General features: G+C 47.5%; 1 protein-coding gene across 1 annotated transcript in view; it reads left to right on the top strand.

Annotated features, from left to right (window-relative positions):
• The first annotated feature begins 453 nt into the window (after positions 1-453).
• Positions 454-25,153, top strand: part of LOC120839727 (leucine-zipper-like transcriptional regulator 1) — a 50,632-nt gene continuing 25,932 nt past the window's right edge. The window contains exons 1-11 of the mRNA XM_040210086.1: positions 454-548; positions 5,018-5,179; positions 5,574-5,653; positions 7,869-7,977; positions 12,069-12,207; positions 16,167-16,306; positions 16,812-16,958; positions 18,671-18,725; positions 21,423-21,626; positions 22,376-22,486; positions 24,188-24,329. Coding sequence (XP_040066020.1) covers positions 454-548; positions 5,018-5,179; positions 5,574-5,653; positions 7,869-7,977; positions 12,069-12,207; positions 16,167-16,306; positions 16,812-16,958; positions 18,671-18,725; positions 21,423-21,626; positions 22,376-22,486; positions 24,188-24,329 — 1,384 coding nt within the window. The remainder of the gene's footprint in view (positions 549-5,017; positions 5,180-5,573; positions 5,654-7,868; positions 7,978-12,068; positions 12,208-16,166; positions 16,307-16,811; positions 16,959-18,670; positions 18,726-21,422; positions 21,627-22,375; positions 22,487-24,187; positions 24,330-25,153) is intronic.

Here is a 25,153-nt window from a genome sequence, read left to right as displayed (position 1 = left end):
TCCTCCTTCCCCCCTTCTCTCGTCGTGGCCGGAGACGAGACAACCTCCGTCACTAGCTGTCAAGGTTCCTAGACGAGCATTACAAACGAGGCGTTAGCGACATCCACCAGGTGCTCTTTGCTAATCGTTTAATTCGTTTTAAAATTCTTTTTCGAGACTTTTTTAACAAGATATTGGTATGTTCCATGTGATACTGCTCTTTTGAACACATATAGACCAAAAAATGAGCGCCGAAATTTCGTTGTAGTATCCCTTTAAGCTGCCAGTGGGCATCGTCCATGACTGCGTCCATTTTGATCGTGACACGTCTTCTTTCCGTCGTGCTTCAGGTGACCTGCCAAGATGGCGATTGCTAGACCCCCGGGTCTGGACTTCGACCACAATTGGCCCGAGAGCGCCGAGTGTCTGATGCTGGACTTCGGCCCCTTCGAGACTGTGCACCGCTGGAGACAGATGCCCAACTGTGATGAATTCGTCGGAGCGAGGTACGAAGAGCGTCCGGAAGGATTAGCCTGCAGTTGTATCGCTTGGTTACGGTCACTGACAAGGTGAGAATGTCGGGGAGTAGTCTTGGTTGTCCGGCCTCTGGCGCAAGATTACTACCTTCGACAATGGCATCTCGTGTGCCTCGAGCTCCTGCGCATGGCCAGGGCGTGACCCAAGGCTTGGGGCACGTGCTGGAGGTCGGGCGGTCGAAAGATACACCCCGCTGTTGTCACTCTGTTGGCGACCGTTGCAAGTAGGCAACGAGACAGCGGTGCCACGGTGCGGCTACTAGAGGAAGCATTTCTCACAGGCTACCGCTGGAACGGCACAGACATCCCGCGTAGCGGCCAACCTTTTTGGTCAATCTTGGCTCACCCGAGCGCGGCGCTATACACCAACTCATGTTTACAAACAAACCGGAGCGCCCCTAGCGGACGCCACCGGCGCCGCGCATGCGCGGCGGATGGTGGGCAAGAAGCACGCCGTCGCCCATAAACAAACCATTGAATTGCGTTGTTGTCGGTGTCGGTGGGAGTCCCCGCGCTCTTTTTCGCGTTGGAATTGTTGATTCTACGTCCTCCTAACAATGTCCGACTACTTGAGCGGCTTCAGCAAAACTAACGAGGCAAAACTTTGCGTGAATAATGTGACGTGCGGCGATTCATTTCACTTGGACGCCGCAGAATGGGCGCTAAAGCCTGACTCCCACGATGAGATTCTGCTCGCTATTTACAGTCGCGACGTCACTCGGACTGCAAAAGCGTGGACCGTAGCTGAGATGGTGGACATCGATACTAAAAAACCGCAAGTAGAACCGGAATTACAAGTCGGTGATGGCCACTGGTAACAATGATCAACAACTTATTGTATCTGTTTACACTTAGCCGACTTACCCCAACCAACCTTCAAAAGTGTTTTGAGGCCTGCACTTAGTTCTTATCGCAATTACCGGGTTAACATTTGGTTTACGGGCCGCTGTCGTTTGAACGAACTGACGACAAAAAGCAGCCAAGTTTGAAAGAGCAGACGACAGTTCGAACGCACGCGCAATGGAGTACGGGCAAGAAGCACCGTGTCCCGTGTAAACAAACCATTCGAATGTCACGTTGTCGGCGTCTCTGTGAGTCTGCATACTCTTTTTCGCGTTGGAGTCGTCGATTCTACGTCCTCATCGCAATGTCTTACCACTTCAATCGCCCGAGCGAAATTATAAAGGCTCGTTACGCCGCTAAACTTTGTGTAAATAATTTGACGTGCGGCGATTCATTCGCATGAACGCTGCAGAATGGACGCCAAAACCATGATGAGATTCTTGTAGCTATTTTCGGTCGCGACGTCGCTCGTGCTGCAAAAGTGCAAAAAGGTAGCGGCGATGATCGACGTCGATACTGAAAATCGGAAGCGGGAACAGACCAAGCGTAACAAGTAGGTGATGGCCACCGGTACCAATAATTAAGATCTTGTATCAACTGTTTACACCGAGCCTACTTAAGTCTTTTGAGGCCCGCAATTACTTCTTATTGCAATCACCGGGTCAAAGTTTGGTCTACGAGCCGCTTTTGTTTGAACGAGCAGACGACAAAAAGCAGACAACTTTGAAAGAGCAGACGAAAGTTCGAACGATCAGGCGGCCGTGTGAATTTGAAGACGCACTGAATCCGTGGGTAGTCTGGACAACTTGGGGGTTTTCTCTCGTTCATGTTGGAACAAAGCAAATACATCTGGTGACCACAAATTGTGGCCCGCACATGCAATCGTAGTTCGACAGCGTCTGGTTTGCCCTTTTCACGGCTGCTATTCACGTTCTCGGACGAACGGAGGGGGCAGAAACACATGAAAACTGATCTTCAAACCTTTCCAGATTCTCTTGGTAAAGCCCCCATCGCAGCATTTTGACGAGAAGGCAGGTTTTTTGTCTCGTTTCTTCCAAAGGAACACAGGAATGCATGTCTCGCACGGCGACTTCTGCCCACCGCCCCAGACCGGAAGTGCGTCCGGCGCGCCACCACCGCGGCGTGACGTAGGAGAGTTGAGTTGGTGTATACGAAACATTCGATGAACAGTTGATGCTCACATTTGTTTTAAGCGAGACCTGGAAATTGAGAACACAGATACCCTCCATGTGCCGGTGAAAAGCGCCGCAATCATCTCTATCCCAGTACCTCTACTCGAACAGCCAGCGAGCGAAGAGCAATCTGGTAATAAGGAGAAAGAAAAATACTTCTCACGCAGATTTTATAAATTACTGGCACCGATGCATGTCGTCTCGTAGTGATTTTTAGACCGTGGAATGCACAAATGCTTCGTAGGGGCATTTTCCAGTGCAGATGAGCAAAATACATGGCGGTCTGGTACCGTCGGTGCCGCTTACAACTGTGGGATACACGATCGAACTTGAACTCCAAGCAACTCCTGTGGGTCGAATAACATATAACACGTAGGCATGGTAGGTTTTGAATGACAAGGTGCCAAACCTTTACTCTGGATTGAGATCGAGAAATGTGGCCACGGGAAGGCGCACACATGGCCAAGACGCTGCAGGCACATTAGGATAGGTTGGAGCAAGCGGTGCTTCGCTGAGTGACGTAACGTGGACGCTTTCACTGGTGGTGCTGCCAACCAGCTGCCAAAGCAGAAAGGCGTGCCCCCATATAGGTGTCGCATGCTCCCAATATGTAGTGGTCATATTTTCTGGTTAGGTCTTTTTGGGATACGGGTACAGTGCCTCTCAAAATTAACGCCGCCACTCAGTCACCCAAATTATAATTTATTGCCCGCTACTTAAACCTAAATTTGTTACCGCAGCACCTGGAATGTCAACCCCAGGCTGGGTTATGGCTGGGGAGTCACAACCTCACCATGTAGTTAGGCAGGTAGACCCCGGAATAGCACAAAAAGAACCAAAGACATATAACCTCGTGGCGGCTCTAAGTTTGGCGAGCGCTGTACCTTTGTAGTGACTCTAGGCATGAAATCCAGCACAAGTATCACCTTATCGCTTGTGTCTCAAACTTGTTTGAGTTCCGACCTCCGAAAAGTTGAAGGCCAATGTGGAAGGGGGGGGGGGGGGGGGGGTCAGGGGCAGGCAGGCAATATTTTGCTATTTTCAGACGAAAAACACACAAAAAGCCCAAAAAACACCAATGTTGTTTTACATTGCAATGTAGCCAATGCTCTTTCCATTGCAATGTAGCCGATGCTCTCAACAACACCCCGGAGGCTTTTTAGAGAAAAACAAACTCGTGCTGTGCTTTTTGTATGCTGGCCGTTTTGCCAGTGCCGTATTTAGCTTTGATTTGCATATAAGACTATTTTGGGCCCGCGCCTGATGTGATTATGGGACGTAAAATGCAAATGTACTGGCAGTTTTTAATAGAATGAGAGCGAGCGCACTGTCATTGCCCTGTCGCACAGTTTATTAGCCTCGACAGGCATGGAAAAAGTTATCTCTTCCTACGGCTGTTTTTGCTTTTCTGACGATTTTCATAGCAGCATTATAAGGAAATGCATGTATTTTAATGGTATTTCTGGATGGCTAGAAAGAAGCATTAACTCATAGCTTTGTCTTGGGCAGTTGCTGTTGCTAAGCGAGAGTTCATGCAGCCGATATGCCTCTTTGGTCAAAGCTCGCACCTGCAGCCTAGTAATGGTATTGATGTTGAAAATTTGATTTACGTGAGAAAAGGCCGAGAAGCAAATATTTAGACGAAGCTGTACTCAGTCTAAAAAAAGAGAGAACATTTCAAAATGTGTGAGCGTGCCGTATGAGCAGAGCTCCTCGCAAGCAAAAAGGAGTCGACGATATGAAACTATTATTTATGATGCTCGAGGTATGGGGAACAGGGGCCCGCAGCTGCGGGATGCTTGCAGACCACGTCTCTGAGAGTCACGGGCCGCGCGTTTGAGACTTTGGTTTTATCGTCTCTGCTCGCATGGGCTGGGTAAACTAGGGATGTTTAATACTTCTATGGGTGTCCCAATTGTACCATATAGCATACAATGTAACTTTTTGTATTTAACAGATATTGAATGTATTGCTCGGTGCACCATGTTCAAAAGAACTGGTGCCAACTGTCAGAAAGCTACGTTTGAGGATTTATCTGGTGAAATGTTGACCGCCATCGGGAAGGAGAGGGAGAAGCTTCTTTGAATGAACTTGGGGGCAAAAGAAAATCCACATTGGGTACAAAAGGGAAGTTGTGGAATCTCAATCTAGCTCACTGCAGCTCAGCAGAGCCAACAGGATATAGCTTTTGTGCTTGACCTACACTTGCTCGGGCATGCGCTCACGTATCTTCACACCGGAACCTCCTAAACCAGCATATTTCTAAAAATAATAAATCCTAGATTTAAAAAAAAAAAAAAAAATAAACAGCTATTATTTTGTTTGTCGCGTCTTTTAGGTTCAGCTTTAGAGCACTCTTATCCTTGCTTTGGGGGCAAGGTTAACAGGCTGCTATGGTATAATTACAGAAACTAAGATGCTTAATAAAATTCTATTGCAAGTTCTCATAAGTTTTTTTAGTTGAAGCCCTTCCTCTTTTCCTTGTCATTCTGTTACGGTGCCCGGCAGGAGAAGCAAGCACACGGTGGTGGCCTACAAAGACGCCATCTATGTGTTTGGGGGCGACAACGGCAAGCAGATGCTCAACGACCTGCTGCGCTTCGACGTCCGAGACAAGTCTTGGGGAAGGTGAGCTTCATGGCCAACGTGCCGCTGATGCTTATGGCTCTTCGTTAATCCAGTGTGGCTTCCTAGCGTAGACAAGAGCTGCTAAGTGAGCTGTCTTTGGAGTGACAACACGTCAGCCATCTTGGTGCTCACGGTCATGGTTGCCAGTTGTCTCATGCTTTTCCGTCCTCCAGAAATGTCGAAAGAGTCGGCGACAGAGCGAGGCAGTATCACCCATGCCTCCTGGTATCGTTTCTAAATCTCAGGAAGTCGCTTTTTCGAATCGTAACAATTGCCGGTCATGCCCCCTCTGCACTAAACACCAAAATGGCGGCGCCCGCCAATACGTGCGGCTGATTTAGGAGCCCTAGTGCAAACAGATTGTCGTGACAGAAGATTCGTGACGCTTGTGCAGGGCGTTCACCACGGGCTCCCCTCCTGCACCACGCTACCACCACTCGGCGGTTGTCCACGAGAAGAGCATGTTTGTTTTTGGTAAGTCTTGGAATGCATTCGGGCTTTCGTTGAGTGCACCGTTTCAGTTTGCTTGAAGCCATTAACTCTTTAGGCGCCACTGCCGTACGTGTACGGCGGTGATTACTCATTTGAAAGTTTCCACCTAAACGCGAAATGCTCGCACCTCGGACTGTTACATGTTTTGGGAACTTTCGTTGTTTTGTTTCCATGACCTCGAGATGGCCCCTTTGTGTGTCACTGCTGGGCTGCTTTGGTGATATGGCAATCGGTGCGTCGGCTTGTCCGATTCAACCTTCCAACGGTTCTCAGAATTGAATTTAGAGGATGAGAGCTCATCCTCCGACAAAGAAGTTTTGTAAAGTTCCTCCGGTTGAAAATCTGAGGTCGTCGGAATCTCAGTGTCGTAAAAGTGGATTTGAAGTGGATGCTCCAAATTGAATCCAAATAGAAGAAAGACAACAACTTTTTGTTTACTATTTTTGTTCAATGCTTCTCAACCTGGACAGCTTGTAAGCACTGTATAAGCTTCCTCTAGATAATTTAAAAAAAAAAGTGTATTGACTTATTCTTTGTACTTTCTGCTTAAAAAAACAAACAAAAAAGCCCCAAGTGTCATAGTATGTTGTTTATTTTTAAGGAAAAAAAAGAAAGCTTTACCTTGAAAGGGTTAAATTTAATTTGATTTGGAAGTGTGTATTGTCAAAAACATTCTACGCTTCATACTGAATCTTTATCAAAATCAGCTGTTGGGCTACCTAGTTGGTCTTGCATTTTGCGATGTCGCGCAAAGGCAAAACAGGAAGGAGACAGATATAGGAAAGAATGCTAGTGTTCTTTCCTATCTCTGTCTTTTTCCTGTTGTGTCTTTGTGCTACATTTTAAATATGAAATTTTATGCCCAGTGGTTCTTGTTTTTAAGCCTTCCTAGGTTCTCACCAAAATGAAAAATCAACCCAGTGTCCCAATGTCAATTGACCGTGTCGTCAAAGTTGTCTCGGAAAGGAAAAAATGCGGAGCTCTCCTCGAACAAACAACAGATTGTCGCTTCTTTGCGCTGTCCTACCAATAAACTGCGGCGACAGTCGAGGCACTGTACACTCTGCTTTGCGCGTGCTACCTACACACCACCGTTTTTTACCTTTAAAAATTTGGCAAAGGTGCAAAGATCACATTGTGTGTGATGTCACAATTTCCCCGCTAAATTTAGTGGAAAAATAGGTCTTTCCGGACAGTCTCACGAGTCTCCCCGTCAGTCCCACAGATCACCGCGCGATTCGGGGAATTGCGGGGTCGTTCCGACGTGCGTTTGGTCCGGCTTGTGAGCTCTGTACACCCCGGAAGCGGCTCACTTCTCTCTTATCACTGCGAGCTCACAACACAGAGAAAAAGGAGCGAATACCTTGTGAAGTCCATATATACCCTGCTTCGTTATCGTTCCGCTTTCTTTTGCATTCTGAAATCACAAGGTGCTAAACAAACACGAATTGCTCCTTCTATTTATGGGCGGTCCTTCACGTTCCATACATCGAATTGCCGCAGTGCGTCAAAAACACGACGGGAAGCGCCGCATATTTCTGGAATGTTTCATTGTACCATCGTGACTTCCTTGCAGAACTATACTTTTCTACTCACACACCTGCTACACTGTTGAAAGTTAATGGCTTACAGACAAAATAGGAAGCTCTGGAGACTTGCTCTACTAAGAGGTGACATACCCCAGCATTACAACTAAACATCCCTGTTTCAACCGGTACAGTAGGAAAGCTAGACATAAACGCCACGAATGCACGTGCGCCACAGGGTTCCCTCGGAGAGGCTGGTTACCCACATGTAGTATAATCACCGATTGGGTGAGATCGGCAACAGCATTTTTTTTCGGGTGCCTGGCCTCCATTACATGGTTGATGCCTTCCTCTATGCTTTGGCTGTGCGCACATGCTCGAAGTTTGAGGGAGGCCGAAGTGCCGTCGAAGGTAAGAAACTTGCACCAGAGGCAGGACAGGTGAAAGGCCTCTCTGCCTATTTCACCCTGCCAGTGTCCATAGAGATTACAACTGCTCGTTAGGACTGACTGGAACTTACCGTGCTCACAAAATTCTTGAGCAGACTGGCTTCTGCAACCGGAGAAAAGTGCCCACGCATGTTCCTTGTCTCACTCTACCCTGTTGGTGCGGTGTGGCCCCTCTCGCTTTTGTGCCATCAAAGTGTAATCGTTTGATTCATTCCTCTCCAGGGGGCTACACCGGGGACATTCACTCCAACTCCAACCTGGCCAACAAGAATGACCTGTTTGAGTACAACTTCACCACCGGCCAGTGGATTGAGTGGAAGTTTGAGGGCCGGTACGTCCCTTTCGGGTGTTCTCTGTTGAGGATTGCACCCAGAAACCTACGACGCTTTCCACAAGAAAGTGCTAGTATCAATGAATAAATAAATAATACGTAAAAAAAAAGAAAAAATATTTGCTATGCGACACATGGAGAGAGCTTCGGGCGAAACAAAGCTTGCAAAAGCCTAATTTTGAGTGACCTTTCTGTGATTCGAACGTGTTTGTGTAGTTGCTGTGATAACCGATTCTGTGTAAAAAAGAAAGGTCCTTTGTAGCAAACATCTACAGCAGGGGTTCTCAAACTTTTTTGTCTCCGGGAACCCGAGCAAGCCTCGAAAATTTCCAAGGAAGTTGTTGCTGATTGACGATACTGGGCAATAAAGACGTTTAGATAGTTAATTGCAATGACAAAATAAGACAAAATTAAGAATACAAACGGAATAAGAAGTCAATCTTGTCAACTTGGGGCACAATGTAAAACATATATACATATTAGTGTGGAGGGTGAGGTTGCTTTGCCGGCCACAGCAGCTCAATCCGTGGCTCAGTCGCGCTTAGGGCCAGCCTCATATCGGCTGTTAGGTCCAGCCGATTTCTGCGTTTGTTCTTCAGATAGGCCAGGGTGAACTTGCAGGCATGTGTGGTAGCAAAAGGAAACAGCTTATCTATTGCCTTATTAAAAAGGCAGGAGAACTGTGATGCACTCTACATCCAAAATATAGCGACATTAGTGCCAAACGTCTCTTTGAGGGCAGCGCTTTCCCTGAGCTCAAGAAACTCATTCTTGAGCTCAACACTCTCCCTGTTGAAAGTGGCGAGCGAGTCGACATGAAAAGGTGACACAAGCCACTGAACATTGCACGCCTCTGGAAAGTAAATCAGCCAAATGGGCTCTGGGAGTACTGAGGTGGGCCATGATGACAGATTTGTCCAGAGCAGACGGGGTGTTGCTTGATTCATGATAGCACTACCTGCACTGCTTTTGAAAGGGTTGTGATCTCCTCTGCTCGTGGAGCTTATTCAGCTCTGCAGCTTACTGCAAAATGCCCGAATCTGGTCTGCGGCACTCACTAATGTCACTTGGTTGCCCTGCAAGCTCTGGTTGAGCCTGTTGAGGTGTTCAAACATGTCGGTCAGGCGTGCCAATCTCAGCAGAAAAGAGCTGCGTAGAAATGGCTCTACTAATACTGGATCCTCAGAAAGTTTGCAGCCAGCTCCTCTCGTAGGTCAAAGCCCCTGCTCATGACATTCCCCCGTGATAACCAGCACACTTCCGTGTGCAACTGCAGGTGTTCATGAGATGCACACATCTTTTTGCACAGGGCCTTGGAAAGGTGTATGGCTTTGGGTTTGGCTTTGACTGTATTGAAAATTTTTACAATGTGGTTCATGACCACCAACAGCTCACTGCTAAGCTCTTTTGAAGCTAGAGGGCTTCCCTGTGAATCATGTAGTGGGTGAACAAACCGATGCTTTTAACTTGTCTGATCAATCCTATCGGTCCCTTCATGTGCCTAATTATGGCTTTTGCACCATCAGTACGAACAGCGATGCATCTGTTCCAGCTGAGTTCTCCACTTGCAAAAAACTCATTTAGTGCGCCAAGGATGTCCTCTTCCGTGGTGATGGTCTTTAGCTCAAGACAGCAAATAAACTCCCGCACAGTCGCATTGTCTGAGAGGTACCTCACGAATGCCATCAGTTGGGGACTACCAGAAACGCAACTCTCGTCCACGGCAATAGCAAACTTCGGGGAGTTTCTGGCACGTTCAATCACTTGGCTCTCCAAGTCTGAAGCCATTTCACGAATCTGTCGGCAAACAGTGTCATTCGAGCACGGTATCTGGAGCACCTTCTTTAAACGCTCCTCTCCTATCGCAGTCTTGGTTACATCTTGAATGTAAGGCACAATCAGATCCTTGCAAATCAAGCGAGGCTTCACTTGCTTTGGAATTCTGTAGCTTGGCAGGTATGTTAACTTTGTTTTGCTGAACAATGATACTGACTCCCAAAACTAGAAATGCCCATGTCAAAACCCTCAATTCGAATTCTTGCAAAATTTTCTCACCTATCTGGGTGAATCTAGTCCCTAAGTTTCCTGTTGGTGTTTTTTCTTTGAAGAGAAGTTCGTTGTCCTGCCCTTGTATGCTGGCTGGTTCATTGCGAGATGACGCAAAAGCTTCGCTGGATTCATCCATCTATTGGCTGGAGCTTCGCGCAAATAACGCACTGGGGATTTCCTCCAGTTTCCATAAATCCACACTAAACATAACTGTCGCAATATGCTTAGTTTTGCTTTCTTGCTCATCATACGTCAGTAGTAAATTCGCAGAGAGTGAAGCTAGACTGAACTGCTCCAGAGACGCGTGCGAGCAGCGTCGTCTGCTTTTCGCAAGGTGCGAGGTACTCCCGGTGCTGTCCATTGCCTCAGTGCTTCCTGCGTTCTGCCAATCCGCACTCGCCTTTTTAGCGTGCTCTGTGCACCCAGCACTCCTTTGCCATCTACCGAGAGGCAACACAAGCACAATTATAGGCGCTTGTAGAATGCGCAACGCCCTCCCTTGACGCGATCATGAAATGGCGGCACGGATAGCTGACACGGCATGGCGGCGCACGGCAGAACAGTCAGAACATGTTTCCTTCGCATGCCGCAGACGCGAAATGAGTAGCGTCTGTGCGGGGAGCGGTCTAGTGTACTGTGGATAAGAGCGCATATCGACCAAGCAGCAAGCAGTTATGTAAGCTTTGGAAAGGTTAAACTACGGGGATAAAAGGGGGGAGGGGGGCAGGGGGTCGCAGTTTGGGTTCTTGCGGAGCCCATGACACCAGCTCGCGGAGCCCCTTTGTTTCGTGGAACCCAGTTTGAGAACCCCTGATCTACAGGGTAGCGATGAAACATTGTTTAGGGGTTTATCGTGTATAAACGTGAACCTGGTGATGACCAGAGCCGCTAAATAATTTATGCTTTGGAGTAACATCATTGAGGCCATATTGTTGCATAGGTTGCTCTTGCCGGTTGTCAGCAGTTTTTGTTGACTTGTTTAACGAAAGGGCTCCAAGGCTCTTTCTGCCCTCCTGGTCGTTAAAAAGCACCACAGGGGAGAATAACCGCATTGTCAGTGTCCTCTAGTACTAGAGTGTGCGTGGTGCAACGGAGTGAGAGCATCTTGCATAACAAGCAGACGTCGCGTGACGTGACTGGACGAATGTCTACCACGACGGCTTAAATGATGGTGGAAAAGTGCCGATACCGAAAGGCTGTGCTTAGAGTGACTCTAGTAGTAACGGCCTGCTAATAAATTACCACTCTTTAGGTAGCAGCGGAGGGTTAATATAATAATCTAGAGGGGAAGTTCCTTTGCATTTCAACCACTTTGGAATGGTGGGGCATAAACGCTGACATCAGTGGTCCTGATGGGGCCATAATGCTGGCGACACTTTGATATACACAAAGAAGCCGGAAAGCATCACTTGCAAGGTCCGTATCTAGTACTTTTCTATTCTGCTCGGAAACGCCAGCGTCGGGCAAAGTATAAAAATAAATAATGTTGACGAGCACTCGAACAGCTTCAACTCGCACCGGCAAAACAAACACGCCTAACCTATCGTCTGCTTTCTTTCTCCGCTTCTTTGTCACTCTCTTTCTCGTTCTTTCTCTCAGGGCCAGCAACGTAGCGCTTACGACATAGAGGTAGGAAGCTTCTGGATCTGACATGACACCATCAAAGGTGAAGCCACGAGTGTGGAGGGACACGCCCCCAACGGTGATTAAAACCAAGACACGCTATTGGACAAAAAGGAGAACTGACTGAACAGCTGTTTTGGTCACCCTTGGGGCTCCCCGAGGGGGAAAAAAACAGCTGTTGAGTCTGCTCTCCTTTTTGTCCAATAGCGTCTTTTGGTTGTGGTCATCGTTGGGGGCATGTCCCTCCACACTTCTGGCTTCACCTCTGGTGGTGTCATGTCGCCTTGAGCAGCTTCCTACCTTCATGGTTTACGATTTGCCGTTTTCCAGCTCTCTTTTTACCCCCCTGCGTAGCAGTAGAGCTTTTTGTATACGGCTAAACCAACCATGGTTGCCTGGCGCCCGTCGCCCGCTTGCAGCATGCCGGTGCCACGATCCGCGCATGGAGCAGCGGTGTACGACGGCCGGCTGTGGATCTTTGCCGGCTACGACGGCAACGCCCGCCTCAACGACATGTGGTCCATGTCCCTCTTGGGAGACTCCCGGACCTGGGAAGAGGCGAGTGCTGTCACCCTCACGTTTTTTTTAGAATACTTCATCTCTGCAGCACCCTGTCTCATTGGGAGTCATTCCCTGATCTCTGAACTTGTAATCTGTGTAGAAAAGAGGTGGTTCCCCATTACATCTGTCCACAGCTGCCCTGTTTTAAGAGCAAAGCTGCTTCGAATGTGAGCAGTGCGACGACACTGTTAGCCCGGACATGATGTCGGCGTCTTTTTGCGCTTCGTTTGGAAAGGGTATTGGCAGACATGAAAATTAACTGATTAGCACTCTCACTGCACTAATCATAGTTTTTGTGAAAGCCTTTCAACTCTAAAAAAATAAAACAAATACAAAGGACTGGTTTTTGCTTAATGAAGAGTGGTCGTGGAGTGTGCTTTCAAGTGTTTGCTCGGGAGGCAAGTCATTTGTCTTCCTCTTGCTAAAGATTTCAAATACACTTCTGAATTTTAATGGGTGGTGTGGGTACAACTATTGCTTAACCTACGGTATGTATCTTTTACTTTCAAGTACCCTCTACTAGATAGGGTTCCCTGTTTTCAGATCCAAAAAAATCTGATAAATACTTGCCAGTAAATTTTTTGTCAATTTGGATTTGTCCAAAAATGTCAAAATGTTGAAATCACAGTGAAAAAAATGAAACGCAAAAAAGCCGGTGTTTTACAACTAAACTTCACGAGAGCACAGGGTTTGTGGACCTGAGGGGATACACTTTAGTTTCTTTTGAAATCTTAAACTACTGACAAAAGGGGTTTGCCTTTTAGCTCGTCAAAGTGTTTCAGCATAGCAGGTCATGGCACCCGAATTTCGTTTATTTTATTTTAAATATTTTTTTAAAAATAGGAAACACAATAATATAATCTTTGAATATCAGGAAAGCGGGTATCTAATAAAAAATAAGCTTCAATAAACCCCGAAGTTCCAGCCAAAAATAAACTCAGAAAAACACGCCCCTAATTTCGTAAGAAGTGAACTCCGAAAACACGAATTTTAGTTATAAATAGGGTTCTGCGTTTTCAGATAAACCAGAAAAACTCAGAAAAACACCAACCGGGAAAAATTTTTCAATTCAGATTTATTTGATGAACTCCAAATTTCAATGTACCAATGCTAGAAAAAAAGACAAAAAAGACGGTATTTTAAGTTTGGTCAGTGCGCAGGGTCAATGATTCGGAGAAAATGTCACCCCAGTTATCTCTCAAATCTTGGACCGTTGACAAAGGGGATTTTACCGCTTATCTCGTCAAAGTTCATTCGGAACAACATGTTATTGTACTTTCGGATCATGACAAAGGCCACTGTTCCGGTTGGGCGATACTATTTGCACTTCTTAGAGGTTGAGTCTTTGTAACATTGAAAGCTATGAACCATAGATACATCATAGAAGGGGGAAAAGGAGGTGGGCAGTTGAAGCTTTCATATTACACCCTTCACCACTGTACTCTGCACAACCGCGGGGTAGGTTGATTGATAGGATGGGATGATTACGAGCTTCCCAGCAACTACCTCCGGGAGTTTATTGACTTTAAGGTACCGACATTTATCGAAGCAACACCTGCGTGCAACTTTTGCTGCGAGACAAATTAGTATTGCCAATGGAAATGGCGCCGACGTCAAATCCGGCTCAAGAAATATTTATTGACACAAGCACATTCTCTCGAGCCGAGCACACATACATTTACACCCCGGTATTTTTTATATTTATTTTTGAAAAATGGAAAGCAGTGCAAAAATTTAGCTCCGAGTTTCGGAGAATTGGGAATCGAATAAAAAGAAACTCTGCTAAACTTTGAATGTTTGTCAAAAAATAAACTCCGAAAAACGCCCCCCGAATTTGACAAGAAATAAACTCCGAAAACGCAGAATCCTACCACTATACTACAGTCGTAGTATAGAGGGTAGGATGAGGTAGGTTGTGGGAAAATATAGGCACATCTCGATCGTATTTGATGATTCGGGAGACGCACAGAGTGTGACATTGTCAGGGTGTCTAGAGACCGGGAAAACCGGGAATTGTCAGGGAAATTTTAATTGTCCGGGAAAAATCAGGGAATTGTCAGGGACATTGTCAAAAAGCGAGCCCAGTCAGGGAAAATGAGCCAGAAAGGCCGTCGAGTTCCCTGAGTAAAGACTTGAGGACTTGGGGGTAGAAAAATCGGCAATAAATTCTGCTTAGAGCGGAGCGGGGGCTCTTCTCACCCGATGTAGAGTGTGCTACTCGGTGCTACCCGATGCAAAGGGACAGTTGATGAATCCAGTCCAAGCCATGCATTGGGTTGGATTGAGGGCGCGACTCTGGGCTAGATTTAGTAACAAAAGGGGAAAGTCGCAGACCGCAATCCAAGCCGAAAGTATCCGAAAGTGTGCATCTGACGGCCATGCTGCCATTCGGGTATTGACGTGTGTGGTTGAGCGTAGTGTTTTCGTCGTGTTTCCAGAAGTGGCCTCTTCACTGACGATGTTGGTGGCAACATAGTACTTGTTTAATCCTGACTGGACGAACCCTCGGAATATGCAAGTTGGATAAGCTGGTGCAAAATGATCCTCACAATGCTCAATGTGCCACAATACGTTTTCTTTGAGCAACATGGGAAACACGGCTGTTTCCAGGCATGCATCGAGCAAAAAGCATCTTGCTGTTTTGAATTCTTAGTCAAGCTTGTCCCAATCTGGAACTTTTGTCATTTTTTACGGCAGCAATGAACGTTTCGGCTGGATGTAGCAGATACCGCGCATGTGCCCCTGAGGAGGCCTGCAGCCACCGCAAGTGTGAAGACTTTAATGAGCGGCTTTCTACTGAAGAGCGCTGTGACAAAGGCCGAGATAATTTGGTGCTGAAATTCACTAGCGATTCACGGATCCTTTCGTTCTACAGCAGCATCGGCCTCACTCTTCCCTCTTATGTTTCCCGCGTGGGAAGTCGCTGCAAAACTTCAGTTAGGGAAGGACAAGGTAGGATATACCACCTGCCATGGTATTGCGCCCTACTTTCGGAATAAGCTGCTATCAAGCCTCGCCAGTGTGCATTTCGTAGTTGTTTTGCTTGACGAGTCTCTCAACAAAGTGACTCGGAAGCAACAGATGGATGTGCTTGTCCAATATTGGGACAACACTACCAATGGCACTGTGAAGGCGCAGTACCTCACTTCATGCTTCCTGGGCCACACCTGTGCGGACGCGGATGCCTCTACAGTGGTCAGGGAATTTCACCTGAAATTGTCAGGGAAAACCTGGAAAAGCCAGGGAATTTCAAAGTAATAATTTGCTAGGCACCTTGATTGTGAGGCGACGTGACTCGGCGACGTCGTGCGGCATCGTGGTGGGTGTCGAGCGACATTACACAAAGTCATGTGAAGTTCAGTTTGTACGCAACGGTGTACACATAGGGGGAGCTGAGTACCGCAATATCCCGAGACCTAAAATTGAAAGCAAATTAAGGGAAAATAAGAAGTGGGCTAACTTTCCGTGTGCAATTAGAGAGAGTTGAAAAGATGGTAGTTTCATAAATTTGTAATCGCAGGGAAGGGCGGTGAACTAAAGGGGAACTGTTCTTTCCAGTGAGCAATGTTCGCTCATCTCCCGCCATGGCTAAGTAGCACCTTTTCTGCTGAGGCCACCATTGGCCAGGGCCCTGCAATTACTAGATCTGGGCGGGCTAAATGTGGGCTATCTTTCTGTATTTCTAAAGAAATAGCAAATCGTGCCAAAAATAGGGGGCGGGTTATCTTTTGGGGGTGGGGCATCTCGGGATTTTATAGTATGTTGAAGGGGATGGCAGTTAATCTTTTATATTGTAAAAATAACTCACACTTTGACCACCTGTCTTGTTCTAGACACGCCCGACATGATCAAGGTATGCTTTGCCTTGATCTTTGCCTAATGCAACAAAACTGGGGTATCAGAACAAAACCCTTTCTCGAGTGGTGGGGCTCTAATGCATCCTTGCGTGCATCCAGGTTCCCCAGCGGGGGGACTGCCCCCCCACCTGCTGCAACTTCCCAGTGGCCGTGGCCCGGGACAGCATGTTCGTCTTCTCCGGCCAGAGCGGGGCCAAGATCACCAACAGCCTGTTCCAGTTCCACTTCAAGGACAAATTGTGAGCACCAGCTAGGCTCACTTGGCGCCAACCCGAAGCGCCTTTCTTATGAGAACGTACCTTGTAAAGGCTTATTGCAGCGTAACTAAAGACACACATATGCATTTGAGTTTGACCATGTGCCTTGCCAGTGCTTGCAATGAAGGAGCAGACTGACACAGACTTGTACGTAACTTAAATGCTCGAGTTAATCTATGTTAACTACTTTTGAAAGTACCTCGGTATTTTATAGATATAGTTTCAGAAGTCAGTATTTAGTACTCTAACTTAAATACATCTTTGAGCAACTTGTACTCATTTCTTAAGTTCCTCGTCGGTTACTTCGACCTTTTTAATGCAGGGTTGCGTTCTTACCAAAGCCTAACTCTGGTCTCCTAGCAAAGTGTGCCACTGCGGCCTCTAAGAAAGTCGACGGCATATTGTTTCCACCGCCTTTGCTTTTCTTGAATTCCGGTTTTGTCGTCTTTTGTGGCAACCAGAAGATGGCTCTCCCGTCTGCTTTCAGCTGGAGCAGAATATCGACGGAGCACATTTTACGCGGGGCGCCGGCTCCCCCGACGAGGCGCTACGGGCACACGATGGTCGCCTTCGATCGCCACCTCTACGTCTTCGGCGGGACGGCCGACAGCACGCTACCCAACGACCTCCACTGGTGGGTGTCTCTGCTTCGGGCATCTGTGCTTGCGGTCAGACGTCGTTCGTAATTGGGCTTCCTCATTTTCGGGCTTTATTTTGTTTCGGTTGGAGAGTGTTTTTTCGGGGCTAATCCCTTTTTCTACGGGTTCCGCGTTTTTCGGCGTCGATTTTGACATCCGACAAAGAATCAAAGGTTTACGTCGAAGAAAATGGGGCGTGGGCTTCCCTGACCTTTAGAGAGCGTGAGGATGACCCGAATTACCCGGAAGACGTCCCGGTACTGACGAGGGAAGGGAATGGGACGATGGGTATGGCTCTCAAGGAAGAAACGGCCTGGCGGACAAATCGGTGGGACTGTGTCTTGGACGAACAAAAAATAAACCTGTAGATAAAGATTAATTTCGGTGAATGGTTTTTTTCTTGTTTGATTAGAGATTTTTGGGTTTCTCCCTATTTTGATTACAAGGGCTCAAGGGTTACCTTTTGGCATTTATTGGTTCTCACCGGAAACGTGGAACCCTGTATATAACCGGGGTTTTACGTGCGTACCAACTAACCAACAATTGATGCTTTTCAGTGGTCAGATTTTATTTCCAAAGAAATAGTATAAAGAAAGGGCCAATGCACGGTTTTGCTTTTATTTGTCTAGTGGGAGCACTTACAGTGCTGTAAGTTGCTCAGGTTTAGAAGCATCAAATAGAAATATTGTGTGTGAAAATTTGTCACCTTTGTTTCATTCGGTTTGATTTTAATACGTCCTCTTCCGCAACATTCCGACAGTTTCAGTTTCCTAACCGGAGGTACTTTATAAAGCTCCTCTTTCGGATGGTAAGGTCTCATCCTCTAAATTAAATTCTGAGAAGCGTTAAAAAACTGAATCTGAAGAGTCGGCACTTCAGTCGGGACTACCACCAGGGCGGCTGATGTACAAAGCGACCATCTCGCGCATATCATGTATGCGGAGCATCTAATTTAGAAACTAATAAATAGCCCCAGAGAAGGGAAACACAGTGCAAATATAACGCTTATAGTTTTCCAAAGATGCAACAAATAGCAGCACACCTCTCGCATTGCTTATAGTTTCGCATTTAGGCGGGCACTCTCAAATGTGTAATTGCCGCCATAACGACCGTCAAAGGGTTAATTAGGAAAATTCAATGTTTTGAATTCATCTCAGCATCAGTGATGAAATTGTGAGAGCTGAGGAGAGCTAGTGCTGACTCAACATCTGTAGGTTGAGACTGTAGACGGAGACACAAAAACACAGTTTTTGCTTGATTTTACGGCGGACTTTCTCGGTAGATACGAGTCAGTTCAAGATCGGTGTTTGTTTGGTATTTTGTTGCTCGTGTGAGCGTAAGCTAATGTCACCTCTATTAAAATTGCCTCGGGGGATCACTCTCGATCCAGTCGAGTGTTTCTCTTCTAACACGACAAACCCACCTCTCAAAAAAACACCTTTTTGGAAAGCTGCACTCCTCTGGCTGCATCTTTGCGAGACCTAATCTTGTGATGTTCGCTCCTGGCGAAGCCATGGGTGCATTTATAAAGTCCTCGCAACACGTCCCTTTATAATCGACACATTCTCTGAATTTTATTTGCGCATTTTTCGAATTCACGGACTTGGAACGACGAGCGGGGGCCGGTAGGCATCCTTCCCGGTAGAAGTGCAGCGTGGGTGGACAGCGTGATCAATTAGTGTCGGTCTGCTCTTCTTCTCCCTTTCAGTTTTGACCTGGACTCGCAGACGTGGTCCATCATCCAGCCGTCTGCAGACAGCCAGGTTACCCTTTCTTGACATCTCACAGACTCCGGTTCACACGTTTGCGTTCGAGTGTGGTTGAGTGCGCAATGACCACCTGCGATTGCTTGCATTGAGAGAACGCTTGAGAGCCTGTATTATGGAGTGTTTCCCACCACCGGTTTAAGGGCCACATTTGCAATGTGAGCTGCGAGGAGGTGCCGAAAGTGTCAGATCATCTGCAAACCCCTCCGCCATTCCACCCGCTTTCCTCTTTGCCACGCGAAACCGGAGCGCATGCACACTTGTGGCTGGGGTTCTGTGTTTGGTGCTAATAAATCGCGAAAATTAACCCCCAAGACAGTTTTATCAAGATCGATGAAAACCAAACAAAACTGAATTGGAGCTGTCCTTGACTAGGAAACGCCAAAGCTACGCAAGATGAAAATTTATGTTTACAGTTTCATTTTATATTAAACCTAAATGGAACCCAATGAACTTCCCGCGAGGCTGTGTCATTTTTCAGAAACCAGATCCCCTATCCTATTTTCGTTTCTTTACGGCCCATATACGACATCAAAGTATTCAGATTATAGCCGACGCTCTCCAAAGGTTGGGAAAAATCACAATCCCGTTTCTTATTTTCTTGAGCGTAAATCCCGATAAATGCCGGCTGTTTTTCTCACCCCAGAATTTGACACTGAAAAGCATTGAATGTAGGCCAGAAAAAAAAACCCGAAAAAACACCCCCGACTCAGAAGGAAAATAAACCCCGAAAACACGTAACCCTACTTACGACCCATCTCCGACAGAGGCGTCCGCCATTAAGTTTGAAACGCTCCCTGTGGTCTATAAACAGACCCTCTCTTTAATACAGGCTCTCTACTTAACACGCACATTTTGAACCCGCACTGAAGGAACGATGCATAATATATCGGAAGATTTGGCGGATTGGAAGTGTCTTAGGGCCACCCAATAGATGGTGCCAGTGTATTCTCGTTGTAAGCAGTCGTGATTGGTTGCAATGCACTCTGTTGCATGTGATTGCAAGGCCGAGCCTTAATGGTGTTTCTCCGAAGGTAGCACGAAAGAGCGCTCTTCGCCGGACAATAGGTCACCTTTGCGTGTTCGTCCCCGAGTAATTGCTTTATGTGCCATAAAACATGGAATTTACAGGCATTGGGCTAATTGAGTGGCTTCAAGACAAAAGTGCCAATTTACATATTTATGGTTCGTGGGCTCGAATTCCCGCCGAGCTTCCTGCAGTTTGATGGAGGCTTACTGCGAAGACCACACCTTGTAACGAAGGTTTTGGTTGCGCGTTTAAGGATTCGCGGGTGGTCGTATTTAGACGTCGCTCGTTGCCTGGGGCGTGCCGTGTGCCTTCTGTGGTTTGGTTTAAAAACCGCCAAAATTTTGGGATACGGTACTTTTTTTAGTTTATTGGCTACGAATGCAGTGCTGCTGTTCTTCCAGGTTACTATATTTATTCATATGTAGGTTTCCTTTTTCGGCACTGTCTTTTGAAATTTGGATCAACATCGTCGCCTATGAAGGTCGACCCATAATACGTAGTGAGCGAAATTTTTGAGCCCTTTGACTTAACCGAGATGCTCTGCCGCGTCAGATGCTGCTTTGGGCACACTGGTGCAAGGCGATGATGCGAGCGGCACAGAGCGAGTGCCACGGCATGGAGGCAGGTGGTCGACAGGGCTCAAATTGTACTAGAGAAAATACAGTCTAATCTCGTTAATTTAAATTCGAGGGGGACCAAAAATTTGCTCGAATAAAGCAGAGTTTGAATTACCGGGAGTTTCCTTCCATAGAGACACATAGGATGGGACCTGCATGTTAGTTTGAATTAAGAGAGTTTGAATTAATGAGATTCGACTGTACCAATATCTTTTATCTGTCAATGTTGCAAAGAACATGAACCTTCTAACAACATGTGTCTACGATTGTATTGAATAAATACTTGGTGGAATCGTTTTATGATTTTGATTCTTGACCCTGTTTGCAAAAATGAAGATAGGAAAACCTAAGTATTTCTTATGCCGGCCATTGTACATTAAAGGGTGGTTTTTGCAGTTTTCAGATGGACGATTTTTTGCTAAATCTAAGCAGCATGTTCCCTGTTTGTTTTTAGCATCATTAAATGCCAGAAAATATTAACAACCTTCGATTAACGTTGGTCATGTGGAACGTCCAGCATATACGACGTCTGAGATGGAACTCCCGTTATCCCTGTGGCTCGCGACTGCCCTCTGCATAGTGCTCGCCCAACGAGCTTGCAGAAAAGTAAGAAGACGGCAAGCTTTTCTCGCGGCATATGCTAGCGTGTGCAGCTGCATCAGTGACGGAGGGCACATTGTAGCTACCAACCCTGCAGTGTAGTGTCCTCATTGGCCCATTTAGTCGCCAGTTGATAATCCTGGTGGCAGCACGGTGGCTTAGGCGAATACAGCACACCACTCTTCCTCTGTGGGTCGCTCTGCCGCCAGCCAGGCGACAAAAACCATAGCGGTCTTGGGTCGAGACGCCCCAACAACCGCAACACTCCAATTTGCTCTTACTCTTTGCCGGAACTTCTACGACCAGCTGCCAGGATCGCGACGTCCGACAGCTCCTCGACGTTATTCGTTGCCGCTTCGTGGGCCATTTTCGATGCTCCGGCGGTATAGATAGGGCACCAAACGCACCGGTCAGACGCACGCCAACAAACGCCGGATGTTTCCGCAGGTCCCCTCCGGACGGCTGTTCCATGCTGCGGCCGTGGTCGGGGATGCCATGTACGTGTTTGGGGGCACGGTGGACAACAATGTGCGGAGCCGGGAGATGTTCCGCTTCCAGTTCTCCTGCTACCCCAAGTGCACCCTCCACGACGACTTTGGGCGCCTGCTCGAGACACAGCAGTTCTGCGACGTCCAGTTCCTCCTTGGAAGGGTAAGCCTCCCCCCTCGTTTTCGTCCCCCTGTTTCGTATGCAAATGTGTGAGTGTGTCTAAACCTGCCAATGTATGGTGCAATCCACTCGTAACGATGTACTGCTTATGATGATTGTTTCTATAGTTTCTAGACCAGAAACGCTCGGTTTCTAGTACAGACATAATGGTAATCGGTTGTAACGATTGAATTTTTGGGTTTTCTTATGATTGTTATAGGCGGAAAGCCCTGTAGTATCTGTGTGTCTTTTTTTTGTTGGGCTGGGACTAGGCTTGGAAACAGCTTTACCTCCCTGCTTTAGTGTGCTTCTCACGTTTGCAGCAACTTAGCACTCGGTTGTGGCTAGGATTCTGTGTTTTCTGGGTTTTTTTTTTCTTCATATTCCGGGTGTTTCTTTGGGCTTCATTTTTTCCCACAGATTCGGTGCCTTTCGCTACCAGCTTTTGGTGTCTGACAAAATGTTGTGGTTTATCGGGGTTTATGTCGAATGAAATAGTTCAGAAGCACAGGATCTCCCAACCTCCGGGGAACTATAGTCACTCGTGTTCCAGAGAAAAAAGAAAAAAAAAGGAGACCTCGCAAGTCGAATATTCCTCGTACCATAACAAAATGCAGACGTGGCAAAAGAAACTTCCGTTGGTTTTCTGTCGTCTTCGCTGTAACCGGGCTCGAACATACTCGTTTGCATTTCGCATGCGTCAATTCGCGTAATTTGTTTTGGCATTCCTTTGTTCCCCGTGTCCTAACCAGGAAGAGGTCCCAGTGCCGGCCCACGTCGGCTTTGTGGCCGCAAGGTCTGCATGGCTCCGGGACAAGATTCGCAAGGCTCGGGAAAAGCAGGAAGCCCAGGCTCTCGTCGACGTAAGTGCGATGCCCCTACTATACTTGGAGACAACTTTCATTGACAATGAACCCAAAGTTACGGGTGTCTGTGCTCTCGTGCCTCAGAAAGCCAAAGCTTTGTGCGCCCACGCCCTTGCACCCCTCGAGCACCGACCAGAGACTCGCATGTACCCTCATCGTTTCTTCTTTAAAGGGCAACTCCGCTTCATTTTTGGTTTTGAAAAAACAATGCAGTCCTCTTCAGTATCGCCTAGGAAGACCACACGTGAAATCTTACGACGCAGTTCTGTCTAAATGTTTCTTAAACGGTCCGGCAAACTTTGCAACTCGCCAAGTTGCCGAAATCGGCTGACTTGAGCGGGCGAATTCAGGCGCAACCAACAGCGCAGTCAAGGCTACGGCATGGGCGGAGCCAACATTGGTGAGCTAAACGCCATCTACATGGCCATGACGTCAGCAACGTTGCCTCTCGGCGCTCAGCAGTGTCCACGTGATTGGCGTATTGCGCCTGCGCAGCGCGTTTCTTGGGAGCCGTCCGGCCGCCCGCCGTGGTCCCGCCGTTACCGCCGTCTTCCGCGTCACAACCACCGTCGTCGTCTCACCGATTGTGATTATTGTCTCTCGGAGTTTCATCCACACTACGGACACCACATGCGCGCACACTTATGCCGCAGTTGTGCAGACGTGGCGAAGAGTGCGGTGCAGGCGACACTCGCGCCTGCCACACGCCCGCCCCAATCTTGCCCGTCGTTGGGCCGAGGATCACGTGACATCTCGTACCACGTGATGGCCATGTATTTGGCGGCCCGAGGCCAATGTTGCTGGACGGAGCCGAAGTTTCGGTTTCGATTTCCGCTCGTGTTTGAAATCAGATTTAAAATTATATATCCCATTTTTCGCGAAGCAAACGACGTAGTGTGTTTTACTAGGGCTTTTTAATTCGAAATCAATCATTATCCCAAAATCTTCGGAATTGAGCGGAGTTGCCCTTTAATGCCATTCAGTGGCCGCAGGCAATTCGGCTAGACCCACGGAGTTAGGAAGCTTCTGGAGGCGACATGAGGCCACCAGAGGTGAAGCAAGAAGTGCAAAGGGACATGCGCTCAACAATGACCAAAACCGAGAGACTCTATTAGACAATGAGGGGAGCTGACTCAACAGCTGTTTTGGTCGCCCTCGGGGCCCCCTGAGGGTGACCAAAAGAGCTGCTGAGTCAGCTCTCCTTTTCATCCAATAGCATCTCTTGGTTCTGGTCGTGGTTGGGGGCACGTCCCTTCATTCTTCTTGCTTCACCTCTAGTGGCCTCGTGTCGCCTTCAGAAGCTTTTTTTCCTCCATGGCCCAGCTGTTCTCGCGCAGTCTGCACTTCTTTGGAAATGCCAGGAAAAGTTGTTCCCGTGTATAACCTTTTTGCATAATCGGCGCCTTAGCCCTGTTGAGTGCGCTTCCCACTGAGCACGCGTGCACTGTAAGGAATTACTCGCGGAGGATGCGAGCTGTGCGGGTATCGCTTCGCCCGCAGTGCACGGATGTTCGGTGAAAAGTGCACTCAGCGGGGCTGACCAGCGGCGATTAACACTTCGGATTGCAGTTCTCCTCGAAGCGAATATTGAATAGCGTATTATTAGAAACTACTATTAGAAAATTTTAATATTTGCACAATACTGCTTAACAGTATTTCGGAGGTCAGCTCCGTGAACAAATCCCCTCCCCCTCGCAGGTGGAGGGCAACCCCGAGCTGGCCCCCTGGGGCCCCATGGGGCCACCGATCCTGCAGGTGCGGCTGCCCGACGCAGTGCCCGAGGCCTTCGAGCTGGTGCTCACATACATCTACACGGATCGCATCGACCCTACCCGCAAGAGTGAGTGAGCCGCCGCCTCTCTCCGGAGCCTGGGGACAAAGGGAAGGGGTGGGGACGACGGCATAGGGATGGAGATTCCCTAACTGGGGCAGTTAGGGAAAGCCTGTCCTTACAGGTGGGAAAACTGGAGGGGGCGTAGGTGTTGAGTCAAAGCCATTCTTACTCTGTTTCACTTTACGACGGGTTGCGGCAGGCACTGCGAGTCGTTAAAGCTGATTCGTTGCCACATGAGGGTTACATGACCGTGAGGCGTGCATACTAACTAGTTCACAGCAGCGAATTTCGGCCGAAGAAAAACGTTTTTCCGTAGAATCTCCTCACCCAGTGAAGAGTGCACGTCCCAAGCATAGTCCATAGCTGGTGTATAGCCCACATGTAGAAAATTCTTGTACGTGGCAGATAGTGAAACGTGCCGGCTTTATTAGCGCACAAGGAACCTTGCATCATACAGAAATCATCATTAACATAATCTGTAATTCATAAAATATGTCGCATCTCCCATAACGAACGACCTTGAAGAAACAAATCCCCGTATAGTTTGGACCTGTAGGCACTCCGGATTGCGTGAGGTTTTCACCTTTAAACGTGTATAGTGTGCAGACTATAGCTCGGAAGGCACTTTGCATAATCCTCACCAGCCACACGCGCGTCACACTGTGACCATGGTGAGCTTGTGGCACTTTGCTGTCTTGGACACCTGCAAATTGGTGTATAATGTATTTATCTCTGTTTCTCTTTATCTTTTCTTTTCTATTTTCATATTCTTTTTCCCTGCCTGTGGTGATTTGCTGTTGAGTAGACTGGGAAAAATAAAGGGTTTGCGC

This window comes from Ixodes scapularis, unplaced genomic scaffold, assembly GCF_016920785.2.
Source record: "Ixodes scapularis isolate PalLabHiFi unplaced genomic scaffold, ASM1692078v2 PGA_scaffold1__304_contigs__length_218370807, whole genome shotgun sequence".
NCBI classification, from domain to species: domain Eukaryota; kingdom Metazoa; phylum Arthropoda; class Arachnida; order Ixodida; family Ixodidae; genus Ixodes; species Ixodes scapularis.
Note: the sequence above shows the minus strand (reverse complement) of the source record. Positions and strands in the feature narration are given on the sequence as shown.